At 40.4% G+C, this 14,409-nt stretch overlaps 1 protein-coding gene across 1 annotated transcript in view; it reads right to left on the reverse strand.

The window, feature by feature from the left end:
- The window catches only part of Ddr2 (discoidin domain receptor tyrosine kinase 2), a 47,604-nt gene that overhangs the window by 12,752 nt on the left and 20,443 nt on the right, over positions 1-14,409 (reverse strand). The window contains exons 7-12 of the mRNA XM_090340588.1: positions 8,970-9,213; positions 6,278-6,340; positions 5,381-5,511; positions 3,964-4,174; positions 3,072-3,295; positions 1,619-1,746 (exon numbers count right to left, since the gene is read on the reverse strand). Coding sequence (XP_090196714.1) covers positions 1,619-1,746; positions 3,072-3,295; positions 3,964-4,174; positions 5,381-5,511; positions 6,278-6,340; positions 8,970-9,213 — 1,001 coding nt within the window. The remainder of the gene's footprint in view (positions 1-1,618; positions 1,747-3,071; positions 3,296-3,963; positions 4,175-5,380; positions 5,512-6,277; positions 6,341-8,969; positions 9,214-14,409) is intronic.

Raw genomic sequence — 14,409 nt, forward strand, 5'->3', positions numbered from 1 at the left:
TTCTTTAATGCTTTGAACTGAGATCCTCAGATCTCAGCCTCCTGAGTAGCTAGGATTACAGGAGTGAGCCACCACGCCCGGCTAGAATCATACTATTAATAAAACAATGGATCTTTTGGCAAAGTAGATAAACATGCTCTGATAATTCTTTATTTTCTACTATTTTATTTTCTAGGTATTCATGTATGTATACATCAATAGGTCTGTATGTGTGTCTATGTATGTATGTATATGTATATGAATATGTATATGTATACAGTGGGCACCAGAAATTAATTACAACAAAATTTAGTAGTGTGTTTAAAAAGAGCTATTTAAAGGTTACTGTAGTAAAGCAAGGCTATTTCAAAATAATTCACTTAGCCAAGGATGGTGACTTGCTAGAGTGATTGCTGGAACATGCAAGCCTCTTGTAGTTTTATAGGCTCTCTGAAATAGCAGTCCTACTATGACAATGGACTCCTTATTAAATATCTCCTTTTTGGTATTTTTCTATTAACTTCAGTGGCACTGGAGGGCTCAGAGCCTAGACCATCCATCACTGCAAAACAGAGTGGGCATAGATGGAGTCCAACAAATTTCACTAACCAAAACACTAGATAAAGAATTTCCATATTCTCTGCATTTTTTTTCTCCTTGCCTCTGTTTCCAGTCATCTGCTAATAATAATACAAAGACTACAACATTTCTCTACAGAACTCAGAGATCATCACCATCATTCTTTCAGACTAAAATTCTCAATTAACATGTGAAAACCTTCACAGCTCTATTCCCTCAACTTTCTCTCCTCTTCCTTTTATATCCTGTTGATTGGAAGATGTTTAATGAAACCTATTGCCATCCAGGGAATTAATGATAATTGGGGGAATAAGAACAATTAGTTACTCTCATTATGAGTTATCAGTGAGACAATACAATGGGAAGATGCATATGCCATCCAGATGTGCAGGTTTCTCAGGGACACAAACAGTCAGCATGCCTCTCTGGCTGAGGATTAACTCACCATCACTGTAATGGAAAGGTTGTCAGACAGCAGAGTGTGGCTGGAAACTTGTGATTTATGTAGTAAAGGATCCAAGAGATTATTACCCAATTGGAAAACTGCTAAAAGACTGTGGATTATTTTGCTTTGAGGTCCATGGTTATATTTCCAAATAGAGGTAGCTTCTCTTTGGGGAGGGGGATGCTGAAGATAGAAGAAAAGGATCATAAAAGAGAAAAAAGGATAGGTAAGTAGAGAGGCGAACAAAGGAGAGCAGAACAGGATTGGCAGGGGATATGCATGTGATATGAAAAAGTCACTGGAAAATTAGGTAATGACGTTGAGGCATATGTCTGTGGAGTGCCTGAAGAAGTCTGTATCCAGACTGCTGTGTGTGATGGGAAGTACAGTGCTGTGCAGTGGGAGTCAGGAAGGAAGTATGTGATAAATGCAATAGAAATACACATTGGTATTTGAGAGAGATGGAGAAAAAGAGGTGTTCTGGCTCTATCACAGAAATAAAGCACAGCAATCGCAAAGTGGGGAGGCAGCTCCCAGACCTTCCCATATCAAAAGAAAAATAATATGCTCAGAAATTTCCAGGAATTAAGTAAAAGAAATATTTTAAATACACACCTGGCATTCTTGTTGGCATCTGCTCGGAGCATTTTCACAGCCACCAGGACAGGCTGGTTGGCACTGACATCTAGTGCAAACTCTTTGTCTTTGAATTTTTCCATTCCCTCCACTTCACAGAGATGAACCTAGACAAAAGTCAGGGAGTCTCGGCATCAGCATTTCTCCTGAAGGTGGCTCAGTACATTTGCCGGGCATTACATGCAGATAGATTCATTCTTACAACTCAGGCAAAATAATCCAAAGACCGGAAAGAAGATGTGTGTAACATATCTTTGGCTGAAATAACGCATCACATAACAGCATGCCATTGCCTTATAAAAGAAATCTAGATTGACTGGAACACTAGGTAACAAAATGAATAAATCAATATCCTAGTATTGTATTAAGCATATCATCCAGTACAAATGTTTAAAGTTTGATTTTAAAAAGGTCAGTTATTAGATCACATAAAACGTAAGTCAGCCCCAGATAACCACTTAGTGTAGGGTTTTACTATACCTGCTTTGTTTGGGGAGGAAGGGGCATTTGACTCATACAGAAACCAGTAACATACTCCATGAAAACAAGCATTATATTTAAGATTTAGACAGCAATATAGAAGAGCACCTATAAGTCATTTTAAGTCATGACTTAAAAGATGGCTCTGAGTTCTGCGAGTGACTGGGGTTTTTTTAAGTAATATTGAGCTGGGCATGATGGCTCATGTCTGTACTCCTAGCTACTAAGGAGGCTGAGATCTGAAGACTGAAGTTCAAAGCCAGCCTAGGCACCAAAGAACCTGAGACACTTATCTCCAGGTAATCACTGGAAAATGGAAAGTGAGGCTCTGGCTCCAGGGGTAGGGCAACAGCCTTGAGCGGAAGAGCTCAGGGACAGTGGCTAGGCCCAGAGTTCAAGCCACATGAACTCATCCAAAAAAGCAATATTTCATGTGCCCCTCTGAGGAAAGTTGAGAAGAAGACTCCTCCTTAGCTTAGCTAGCGATTCACTCCTTAAGGGCAAATTCTGGGACTAAAGCAAGGGATATATATCTTTTAAGGAAAAAAGAACAAGTATTTTTAAACAATAGATTGATTGTCCCTGGACAATTCATAAAAGATGATCACATCTTGTGAGCCCCACCCCCAACAACACGCTTGAAACACATTTTGAAAACACTAGAACTTCTGTGCAATGTCTGACTTCAAGTGACTCACCTAACTTCAAAAGACCTTTTAGAAAGCAGAAGTCTCAAGAACTCCACAGCTATTGGAAAAACATGAGATTGATCTAATACTAGCTATGCAAAAAAATGTTTAAAAAAAACAATGCAAAAGAAGACACATGGAGACAAGTCATTTGTTAACTCCCTTCTGGAATCCATACTAGGTAATGCTAATCATCACATCTACTCACTCATTTCCTTCAAGCTGGGAGGGCCTAGAGGTCTCACTCAAAGGATCAAACTCACCTCCCCAAACTGGCCTTCTCCAAGCTTCTCCTTGAAAGTCAAAAGCTTCCTGGGGAACTCTTCCACAGCCACATCTTTTCCTGAGAGGAGGTCCATGGTAACAGCAGGCACTGAATAAGTGTTGCCTCCTGTGACTCCCTGGAGATTCACTATGTCAGCCTCCGCATAGTGTGGCGCCCCATCAGGCCCACTGGGTTGGACTGGCTTCACAACACCACTGCATCCTGGGAGGACACAGGCAGAGTGTTTTTGTATCTTTGGGGCATCTTTGGATACATTGTTAAGGAAGACAATCTGAGAGGAAGGCTAGAGCATGTCCTTGTCTCAGCCAACTTACTTTGTAGCATTCTTACTGGAAGAACAGTGTTGGTTTTCTCTGGAAATGCTCCCTTCACAAAGTAGGCTACCATTTTACCTCTGTGTGTGTGTGTGTGTGTGTGTGTGTGTGTGTGTGTGTGTGTGTGTGTGTGTTGTGGACTGACATCAGGGCCTCATATGTGCTAATGCAAGCATTCTATCACTCGAACTTGCCTTCAGTCCTTTTGTTGGTGGTGGTAGAAGGGTGTGTAAACCACACCTGCACTGCAGTCCTCAGAGCTCAGCCTTCTGAGTAGCTAAGTGAGCAACTGGTGACTAGTATTTTTTTTTTTTGCTGGCATTGTTTTGTTTTTGAAATAAATTCTCAATAACTTTGCTTAGGCTGACCTAGAATTTATAATCCTCTACCTCTAGGGTAGCTAAGACTATAGGTACATACCACAGCACTTGGCTTTGTTTCTCTATGTTTTTTTTTTCTCATGATACATGACCATGAACAACTTTGCTGGTTAATCTTAGAAAATGGGGTGTCTCAGCTTCTTCCTCAAATCCCACTCTGGTATGTTGTCCTCACCTGGCTCGTCCTCCCCTGGTGCAAATTCTGGGAGCTTTCTTATCAGCCTGGATGGCTCCTGGTAGTCGGGGCGAAGGGGGAAAATGCGATCATAAGTTGAGTTGGACTCCTGTTCGCTTGGTGAGGAGGAGCGGTTATTGTTGAACATGCTGGACTCGCTTGGGAGGGAAAGGCTGACTGTCATTTCGTCATCCAACATCCTGCGGGAAGCCTGGAAGAGAAGATTGGGAGTAGGACATCATGGCACAAAGGAGTGTCCTTTTGAGACCTAGCCCTTTCACTCTGTTTACTCGCGTGAGCCCTTTGAAACACTGCAGGCAACATAATGATGTCTTCCTGTGTTCAAGAAGCTTTAAAAATCCTTTGTTTGGCCGGGAGTTTGGCCTAGTGGTAAAGTGCTTGCTTACCATGCACAAAGACCCAGGTTCGATTCCCCAGTACCACATACATGGAAAAAAAGCCAGAAGTAGTGCTGAGGCTCAAGTGGTAGAGCTCTGGCCTTGAGAAAGTCCAAGGACAGTGCTCAGGCCCTGAGCTCAAGCCCACGACTGGCAAAAAAATAAAATTAAATTAAATTTTAAAAAGATGATTAAAAAATCCTTTGTTTCTTCATGGCAGAGATTCATCTCTAATTTCTATGCTGCCAACCTTCATTTACGTTCATTGAAAGACTTAAAAGTATTATGTGTATGATGCTAGACAAGTCTATCTGTGACCTGTAGCTCAACGCAAGTTTTCTGCGTTCTAATAATGTATAGATGTTACTGGCTTACCCTTTCAACTGCTTTGATTTGTGTAAGTCCCTCCTCTGACTTGGGTGTGAGCTCTTTTCTTCCTGTCCTACATGCAGAATCCTGGCGATTCCAATTATTTTCATTCAGGCACTAGAGGTTCATGCCCATAATCCTAGCTACTTAGAAGGCTAAGTGGTTCAAAGCCAGCCCTGGCAGGAAAGTCTATGAGACTCTTATCTTCACTTAACAAGTCAAAGACCAGAAGTGGATTTGCGGCTAAAGTGGTAGAGTGCCAGCCTTGAGTGACAAAGCCCTGGCAAGAGCATGAAGCTCTGAGTTTAAGCCCCATTGCACACACACACACACACACACACACACACACACACACACACACACAAAACCATTCTCATACTACTCTCTCACACACCTAGAATACACTCCACATGGGCTTTTTTCTCCTCTGTGAAGCCACCCATACCACAGAGCTCACCCCAATAATGTCTCCCTTCCTCATCCCTGCTAAAAATGAGAAAATGAACCCAACTAATTCTTTTCTAACTCCTTTGGCAACAATCATTTCCATCTCTATGCAGCCTCAGGTAACACTTTAGTGTTAAATCCTGTAATCTGCCTTGTACTCCTGGTACAAACACAGTTTAGGAAAGAAACACAACTTTCCTCACCTTCTCTAGCATTTTCTGCCAAAATTGTCTCCAGAGGATGATGACAATGATAGCCAGAAGGATAAAGATGATGGCCACCAAGCAGCCAATCAGGATCCGAGTGTTGCTGTCATCAACCTTAAGCATTGGATCTAAAACCAAGAACAGAAAAAAGATATTATAACCACAGGATGAATGGAAGCATGAAGGATGAAGGACGGGTCATGCACCTAGACCCTTCCTGGAGGATAACTCCAGAGGATCCCGCCTTTCGATCTCTGCTTCCTGATACTTGCTACTGTTTTTATTACTATTGCTACTATTTTATCACTTTTCTCCTATATCCTACAACACTCTATCTCCATGTCTCACATAGGATAAAGAGGAGCTTTTCAGTTTTTAAAAATGTGCTCCCATGTCACTAAGGCCTGAATCTACAGGCTCCTAATTACACCCCAAGAAAGGAATTGCACTCTCCTCACATTTTGAGACAGGCTCGGGTTGTTGAAAATCCGTGCTGTAGATACTCAGTCATATGTTTCCTGGATTGCAGGTGGACTCTCTGAAGCACTTTACATTTAATCTCCAGTTAGAGTTTAATCTCCAGCATTGGGTTTCAGAGACATCCTCCCATTCATTAAGATCTTCCTGATGGATCTCACTTAGAAACAGCCCTCACCCTATTTCTGCCCAAAGCTTCTGGATCATTCAGGTAGCCATTGGAATAGTCTCGATTCTGTCACACAGTTGCACTTCTAACTTTGGAAGTGAGCTGTCTTGCCTTTTCAGGGATTCTTTTTATCCAAAGCCACCTGGAATCAAGCCCCCAACACAGGTAGTCAGGCCTTTGCCAATTCCCAGCCTCCATTCCCTGGAACATGCACTGACTTCAGTTTTATGACTAGGAGTCACACGTACCATAGGTTGTAGGTGCCATGGGGGAAGTGGGCAGGGCTCCAGAGTTGTTATACATGGCTGCATCTATGGCAGAACAAGAGCCAAGTTAGAGCAGGAAGAAGGAATCCAAGTGATGGGGTAACTGACTGCAATTCCTGACAAGGACATTGTGAAATCGATGTGCTAACAGGCTTTTCTCCTTCCTTCCTTCCTTCCTTCCTTCCTTTCTTCCTTCCTTCCTTCCTTCCTTCCTTCCTTCCTTCCTTCCTTCCTTCCTTCCTCTTTCTTTCCTTCCTTCCTTCCTTCTGTTCTATCTTTCTTTCTTCCTGTCCATCTTCCTTTCTTGCTTGCTTTTAACCTTCCTTCCTTTTAATCTTCCTTCCTTCCTTCCTTTTAGCCTTCTTTCCTTCCATTTCTTTCTTTCTTTCTTCTCTCTTCTTTTTTTAAAGTGGTACTGGAGTTTGAACTCAAGGCCTTACTACGCTGGTGCAATAGTGCTGAGCCATGCTTTTAGTTTGGTGAAGGGGAGAGACACAGCTTGGGTGAAGAGGGCAACATTGTTCATCTTTTTAGAGTAGGGACCACAATTTGTCAATGTTTAAGTTTTACCATCATTTCTGGGATGATAAATACATACAACAAAGCCCAGTTTCCTTCTATGGACAGAAATGGAGTCTCTTGGACTTTTGTGCATGTGCTGGCTTTAAACTGCAATATTTCCATTCTCAGGCTCTCAAAAAGTTAGAATTACAGGCATGAGCAACCAGTACCTATCTCTGACATCCTTCTTAAAAGGGAAAATACCCTAGCTTGAGTTTCAATTTGGTGGTACTGGTGTTTGAATTCAGACCCTCTTTCTTGTTAGGCAGCTACTCTAACACTGGAGGCATTCCATCAGTCAATTTGTATTTATTTGCCAAGTAGGGGCTCACATCATGCCTGAACTCTGATCTTCCTGTTTGTCCTTTCATGTGGGATAGTATGCTTCATTGTACTCAGTTACTGATTGAAATGAAATCTCCCAAATCTTGTTTACTTTCTCCAGGCTCTCCTCAAATGGCTCTCCTCTGATCTCCTTCTCCCAAGTTACTACAATTACAGGCCTAAACCGCTAGATCTGGCCTTTGGTTTGATTATTATACAGATTGTACATTTATTAAAACTTCTCACTGTACACCATAAATATAAAAATAAAATCATAATATAAAATAAAAACATAATCATTCATATGAAAGCAACTTTTTCTTTACAAAAATGCTTGCCTCAAATATTAGATGCTAGATGTTACAGTGCCAAAACTTAGGAAATGATTCAGGGCTGGGAAGGTGGCTTAGTGGTAGGGTACTTGCCTAGCACACATGAAGCCCTGGGTTCCATTCCTCAGTACCACATACACAGAAAAAGTCATAAGTGGCACTGTGGCTCAAGTATTAGTAGTAGAGTGTTAGCCTCAAGCAAAAAAAGCTCAAGGACAGTGCCTAGGTCCTGAGTGCAAGCCCAGGACTGGCAAAAAAAAATGGTTCATAGGATGTGATCACACATTATCCTAAAATGTACATAAAAAGTGGACCCAAATCCAGCAAAATGTAAGGAGAACATACTGGGTAAGTGCTCATGAGAAAGGCTAAATGGCAACATGTTATATCCTTCCTTCCTAGAAAATAATTTTAATGAAAGGGTTCCCACCATGCCTCATTGTAAAATGAGCCTTATCCATTTATCTTTAGAGAAAGATTCTTGACACCAAACTGTACTTATTTTATGGGGCAACTTTCAAGACTGGATGCCAAAAGTGTACTTACCAGATTGAAGTTGAAAACAAAATTTTCTCCTCTTACATGTCTATTCAAGGTGATCAAGATTTAAAATATGTATCATGACTGGAGGTGAGAATCAAGTCAGACAGCCCCTACCTAGCAAGCCTGAAGACAAGTTCAAGCCTCACTACTACCAAAACAAATAACAAAATAAAGAATATACATTTCCCTTATAAGAGACAATCCTTCCAAGATTCTCAAGTTTTCTCAAAGCTCAGTGAAAACTAAATGGCCACTATATTGATGTTAAAACTTAGAAAACATAACCCATAACTATGATTAGCAAAAATAAGGTAATTGTACCAATTACTCTATGAAAAGAATTATCAAAGACAGATAAGAATCAGTTTGTCCTCCAATTAATATAACTTTGTAGCTATAACTTAAAGTCTATAGAAATATCAGAGAACAGAAGTCACTTCCAGGCAAATGTATGCAGAAGGAAAGCAAGTATTCTATTCATTTCCATTCTGATCCTCGCTCTTCTGTAATTAAAATCCTTGATACACAAAGGATGTTTTCTCTCTGTCGATAAGAAGTCGGCTGCAGCTGGGCACAGTAGCTCACACCAGTAATCCTAGCTACACAGGAGGATCATGGTTCAAAGCCAGCATGGGTACTAAAGACCGTGAGACTCTATAATCTCCAATCCACTACTAGAAAACCAGATGTGATGTTGTGGCTCAAGAGGTAGGGCAGTAGCCTTGAGCTGAAGAGCTCATGGACAGTGCTCAGGCCCAGAATTCAAGCCCCATGACCAACAACAACAATAACTGACAACGGTCAGCTGTAAAACACAAGTTCTCTCAGAGGCCTATCAGTAAGCAGCCCAGATGCTTCTCTTCTGCCCTCATCACCCTGCTCCCACTTCCCCTGTGCAGCCCCAGGCTTCCTACCTGATTGGAAAGTGATCTCACTGAACATCATCCAAGTGTCAGCAAAGTGGTATTGACATTTGATGGCACTGGCCATTCGGTGGTGGAGAGGCACCGTGACAAACCGAGCACTGGGGTTGACATCATCCAAGACAAGAGGGAAGGAGATGGCATTAGGCTCCCATTCATTGGCTTCAGAGCGGAAGTAGCACTGGACCTCCTTAAAGATCTTCACACCCTTAGCAAACATGTTATTGCAATGGACCTGGCAAAGAAAGAAGCATGAGAGTGACAGCTTAATCCTGCTAAGCTGCATACAACATGGCACAAGCCACTCCAGTAATGTCAGTTTCCTTGAGTACCACTGGTGCTGGTGAATAGTGGGTACGCTGCAGTCTTGTGGATTTTCTCTTGTAGAGACTTCAGAATAGCAGTGATATGTTGGTGGGGGTTTATAAAGCCCAGGCTGCAATGGCTGTTAGCACTGTGTAACTGTGTATGCTGGCAACCTCCCTTTGTGGTTCTGAGCAGAAGCATTCTCAGCTTTACATAGGAATGAGCTAGCAGCCTTTCAGGTCCTTTCTTTTTCCTAAACTTTCCTTTCTGCAACCCTTACAACCACAATTGCTATCTACCCACATTTGAGTCACTCTAATCTGAAATGTGAGGCAGACTGCTGCCTTACTTTCTCCCAGAAGCATTTCAAAGCCTTATCATCTCGTTTCAACAGAGCTAGGTAAAAAAATCTGAAAGAATACAGCAAAACTAATATAAGGTAACCATCATTATCTTGCCTACTTCCATGACCCTTTCATGTTTGCCGTGCTGTTAATGTCACCAGGCACAAAGATGACACAACAACCTTTTTTTAACACCTATGTTTCACAGTCCACAAAAGAGAAGTGTGAATTCTTATAACTGAGGACTCTTGTTCAATATCATTTCCTCCAACTCAATCTTATGTAAGAAATGGATGCTTCTTGGCCACTATCTCTTAAATTTAATTGCATCACAGGTTGGAGACATCTATTTGTCATTCAAGAGATACATTTGTCTTTTCATGTGTTGCTTGGGCCCTGAATTATAGTCCTGTGTCTTCAGTAACTTTCTGTGGTTTCTGGGTGGTCAATAAATCACTAATATACAAAATTAATGTGTAATAGCAGTAATGATGACACAAACTTATTAACCGTATGTTATTATTTTGTGTAGCTGTGACCAGAACATCTAGGGAACAACTTGACAGAGAAAAGATTTCTTGGGGCTCAAGATTCCAGATGGTTTAGTCCATGGTTTCTTGGTATTATGTACTTCAACAGAACAACATGCTGGTAGAAGCATGTAGAAGGAAGATGGTGGACAGGAAGAAGAAAGCAAGAAAGAAACTAAGGACCAGGTATAGACATGGACCTGCTCTCTCCCAATTGATACCACCTCTTAAAATCTGGAGTACCTTCCAAAACACCAGCCAGGAGTCGAACATTCCACATGTGATCCTAGGTGAGGGATTTGATCAGCACACCCTATCATTCCTGAATTCCAAATGTTTCTGGTTATTTTATGATGCAAAATGTATTTAGTCCATCTCCAAGAGTGCCCAAAGTCTTAATAGTACCAACATTATTTGAAAGTTTATGTCCTGAGTCTTTCCTAAGACTCAAAGCCATCCTTTAGCTGCGAGGAAAAGTTAACATACTTCTAAGATTCACTATCACAGAGAAAATACTTCCATCCTGAAAGGGAAGCACACCAGAGCAAGACCAAAACTCAGCAGGATACACACTAAATCACTGCAGTCTAGCGCCTGGGGTACTGGGCATCATGAGGTGACCTCCGAAGGGCCTGGGCATCCCTACCCCCTTAGCTTTGCCATCTATAGCCCACCCCCTCTCTTGTACTGGCTCTGCACACTGACTGCAGGTTATCCAACATCCTGGGCTCTCTGCCCCAGCTCAGACTCCACCTTCACAGCCGCATTCATTACCCTTGTCTCGGCTGCCCACAGGGATCCTGCCTCTCCTACATGTTGTCTCCACTCCTAGGTCTCCCTTTAAAATCTGAGCGGAAGCCTTTAGGCCTCTGTAACTCTAGAATTTCATATGTCTGAAAAACTAGCATCCATAAATGATGCCAAGACCTCCTCCAGGTGGCTTCTGATTGCCTGGTTAGCTGAACCCAGGAAAAAACTCTTCCCTAGTCAGTGCTGTGATTACAAAGTGCTCCATAGACACTCTCCTTTTCTCTTTCAAGTGAGTTTACAACATTAACCCCTAGAGACTGTGATGGGCAAGAGAATGGCCATTTCTTGAAATATCTTCAAGGCATCTTTCTTCTCATCCCAATACAAAATTCTCACTTATTTTCTGTGGTACTAGGGATTGCACTCAAGGCCTTATACTTATACTTGATAGGCCACATATTTGGTTTGGTTTTGGGGTTTTTTTGCACTAATTGTTTTGAAATAGGGCCTTACTTGTTGCCCAAGTGCTTCCTTGGACCTATCAACTATTGGTTGAGGAGGGGTCCTGAGTAACTACAATTAGCAGTGTGTGAACCATTGTGCCTAGATCAAATAATTTCTTTTCTTTTTCCAGCACTGGAACTCAGACCTCACCAATGCTAAGCAGGTGCACTACCATTGAGTCACATCTCCAGGTATTGAATCATTGATTAATTGCATTTTGTTGATCTTGGGTCTTGAACACAGGACATGGATGCTGTCCTTGAGCTTTTTCGCTCAAGGCTAGTGCTCTACCATATTGAGCCACAGCTCTACTTCTAGTTTTCTGATGGTTAATTATAGATGAGAGTCTCATAGCCTCTCCTGCTTAGGCTGGCTTCTAACTGTGATCCTTGATTCTCAACACCCTGAGTAGCTAGTATTCAAGGCATGAGCTACCAGTGCCCAGCTTGCTTGCTTGCTTGCTTGCTTGATTGATTGATTGCCAGTCCTGAGGCTTAAACCCCGGGCCTGAGTACTGTCTTTGGGCTTTCTGGAGGCTAGAGCTCTACCACTTGAGCCACAGCACCACTTCCAGCTTTTTCTGTGTATGTGGTACCAAGGAATTAAATCCTGGTCTTTGTACATGGTAGGCAAGCACTTTCACCACTAGGCCAAACTCCTGGCCCCTTGATTTATTTTTAATGGCACTAATATCTTTAACTACCATGCCCTCTTAATATGCAACTTAACACATGCTCTTCTTCTAGACAAATTGCATGTTTTCAAATCTTTCTCTTGGGCTTTTTATTCCTTATTCTCACTGTAAGCTTGATTAAAAGCAGCCAGCAATAATCATTCCACAGCCTGAATGTTATTATGCTGTCTTGAAATTTCCTGCAACAAATTAATTAGTCCATTCCTTTTCTATTCATTCTCACTCAATGACTCAGGAAATGGAAAAAATATAAACAAACTATTTGCCAGATTATAACCAGAATGGCCTCTAGTCAAATTCCCAATAGAATCTTCATTTCCATCTGTTAACTCTACTATGGGCATTTCTATTGGCATTCTGTTCTGAGATTCCATAAGAATCCCTCATTAAGTTCTAAGTTCTTCCTCAGCTTTCTCTAGCACACAGATCCAAACTTTTCCAAATTCGTCCCACAAACCAGTTCCAATGGCTTTAAAACCACATGGTCTGATTTAGTCACAGTGACAGCCCCACATCTCTGGTATTAATTGTGTGTGTGTGTGTGTGTGTGTGTGTGTGTGTGTGTGTGTGTGTATGTGTGTGTGTGTGTGTGTTTGATAATTTTAGAGAGTTCCGTCCATGTGGCTTGGCCCATAATGGTGGGAGCATATAAAAGAGGAAGCTCTTCACCTCATGGTGGACAGGAAGCAGAGAGTGAAGAAGAAACCTATAAACTATTTCCTCCAATGAGGTACTACTGACAAATGTTTCTAGAACTTCTCAAAACAATACTATCATCTGGAAACCAAGCATGTAATATATATATATATATATATACATATATACATATATATATGCCTATGGAAGAGATTTTATAGTCCAACCTAAACAATGACTAATGACAAGACTAGTTATATTCTAATGATAGAATACTGGAGCTATTAGAGATGGTTTTTAAAAGTCTTCTGCCTCAACTCTTTATTTACTAATGAAATACTAGTGCTCAAAGTGGTTTGTCTTACCTATGGAGACTTTTCAACAGTACTGAACCTAAAGCTTTGGACTTCTAGTCCAACTTATTTTCCACACAATATGCCACACAGAAATGTAGCAAATTGTTTTAACTTTTCCATTTAGATTTTTGTCCAAATGTTTTACTGATGAAAACATAGGTTAATGCCTTCCTTGGAGTGAGTTACTCATTTCATTTTATTGAATAAAAGTCAATAGAATAAGGGTAAGAAAAAAATCAAAGAAATACCATCTACAACTTCAATAGATTTTTCAGATGTTTTTAAAATCTGCAAACTATTGGATAAGTGTCCTGTGGGGAAAGTCATAATCTTTCTAACAGATGTCTTGGGAATTCTTCTGGAATGCAAATAAATAGGATTTTATTCCCATATGGTCTTACATATTTATTTAATAAAACAATACATTTTTAAACAATTAATATGTGTTGGTAGTATATTTTAACCATCATTCAAAGGAGAAGATGAGTGGAAAATACTAGAGGGAAAATACTTTCTAGAAGATCTCAGTATACTGCAAGTCAGCATTTTTACTTTATATCTATCTGGAATAATTAAGATGTGCTAAAGGTATATGTGACCTTGAAAAGGCTTTACTAAATTTTCTCCTTAGAGGTTTTAAGTGCCTTGTCATTTCAGTTTTGACTGCGATTAACTAGTTAAACAGAATCTTAGTGATGCAGGAAGATCAAGTTTACTGGTTGAATATTAGAACTTTATGGATAGGGTAAAATGTAACTCATTATTTATTTGACTAGTTACTCTCCCAGTATATATTTGTGAAATTATATACATATATATGTTCTTGGGTACATGTGAATATATATATTGGTATATGAAACTGTTCCCCTTACATTATATTTTTGTTACTATGTACATTTCCTTTCTCTTCCCTCTCTTCTCAAAAACATAGTCAAAATGTGTTCTACATAGTTATATGTTACATTTTACAATTGTGAAAGAAAAATACATCCTTGAACAAACTACCAGATTTGGATATGCATTGATACATCTGTTCTTGTCTTAAATGTTTGTTCACTTAACTAATAGTTGTTCATCTGATTAAGAGATATCACCATTTTGATATCTGAGAATAATGAGACATGAATATTTTTAAGCCTAGTTTGCATAGGAAAGAATATTTTTTGCAATTGGAAACTTTGATAATAGCACAAATTTCCTTCTTTCAGATATCTTGCCACTTTACATATATCCTTTTTTTACATATCTCCTTCTCCACTGAACAGAAAATTGTTCCAAAACAGAGATCACTTCTTATTCATCTGTTTACAC

This window comes from Megascapheus bottae, chromosome 10, assembly GCF_031878675.1.
Source record: "Megascapheus bottae isolate mThoBot1 chromosome 10, mThoBot2.hap1, whole genome shotgun sequence".
NCBI lineage: Eukaryota > Metazoa > Chordata > Mammalia > Rodentia > Geomyidae > Megascapheus > Megascapheus bottae.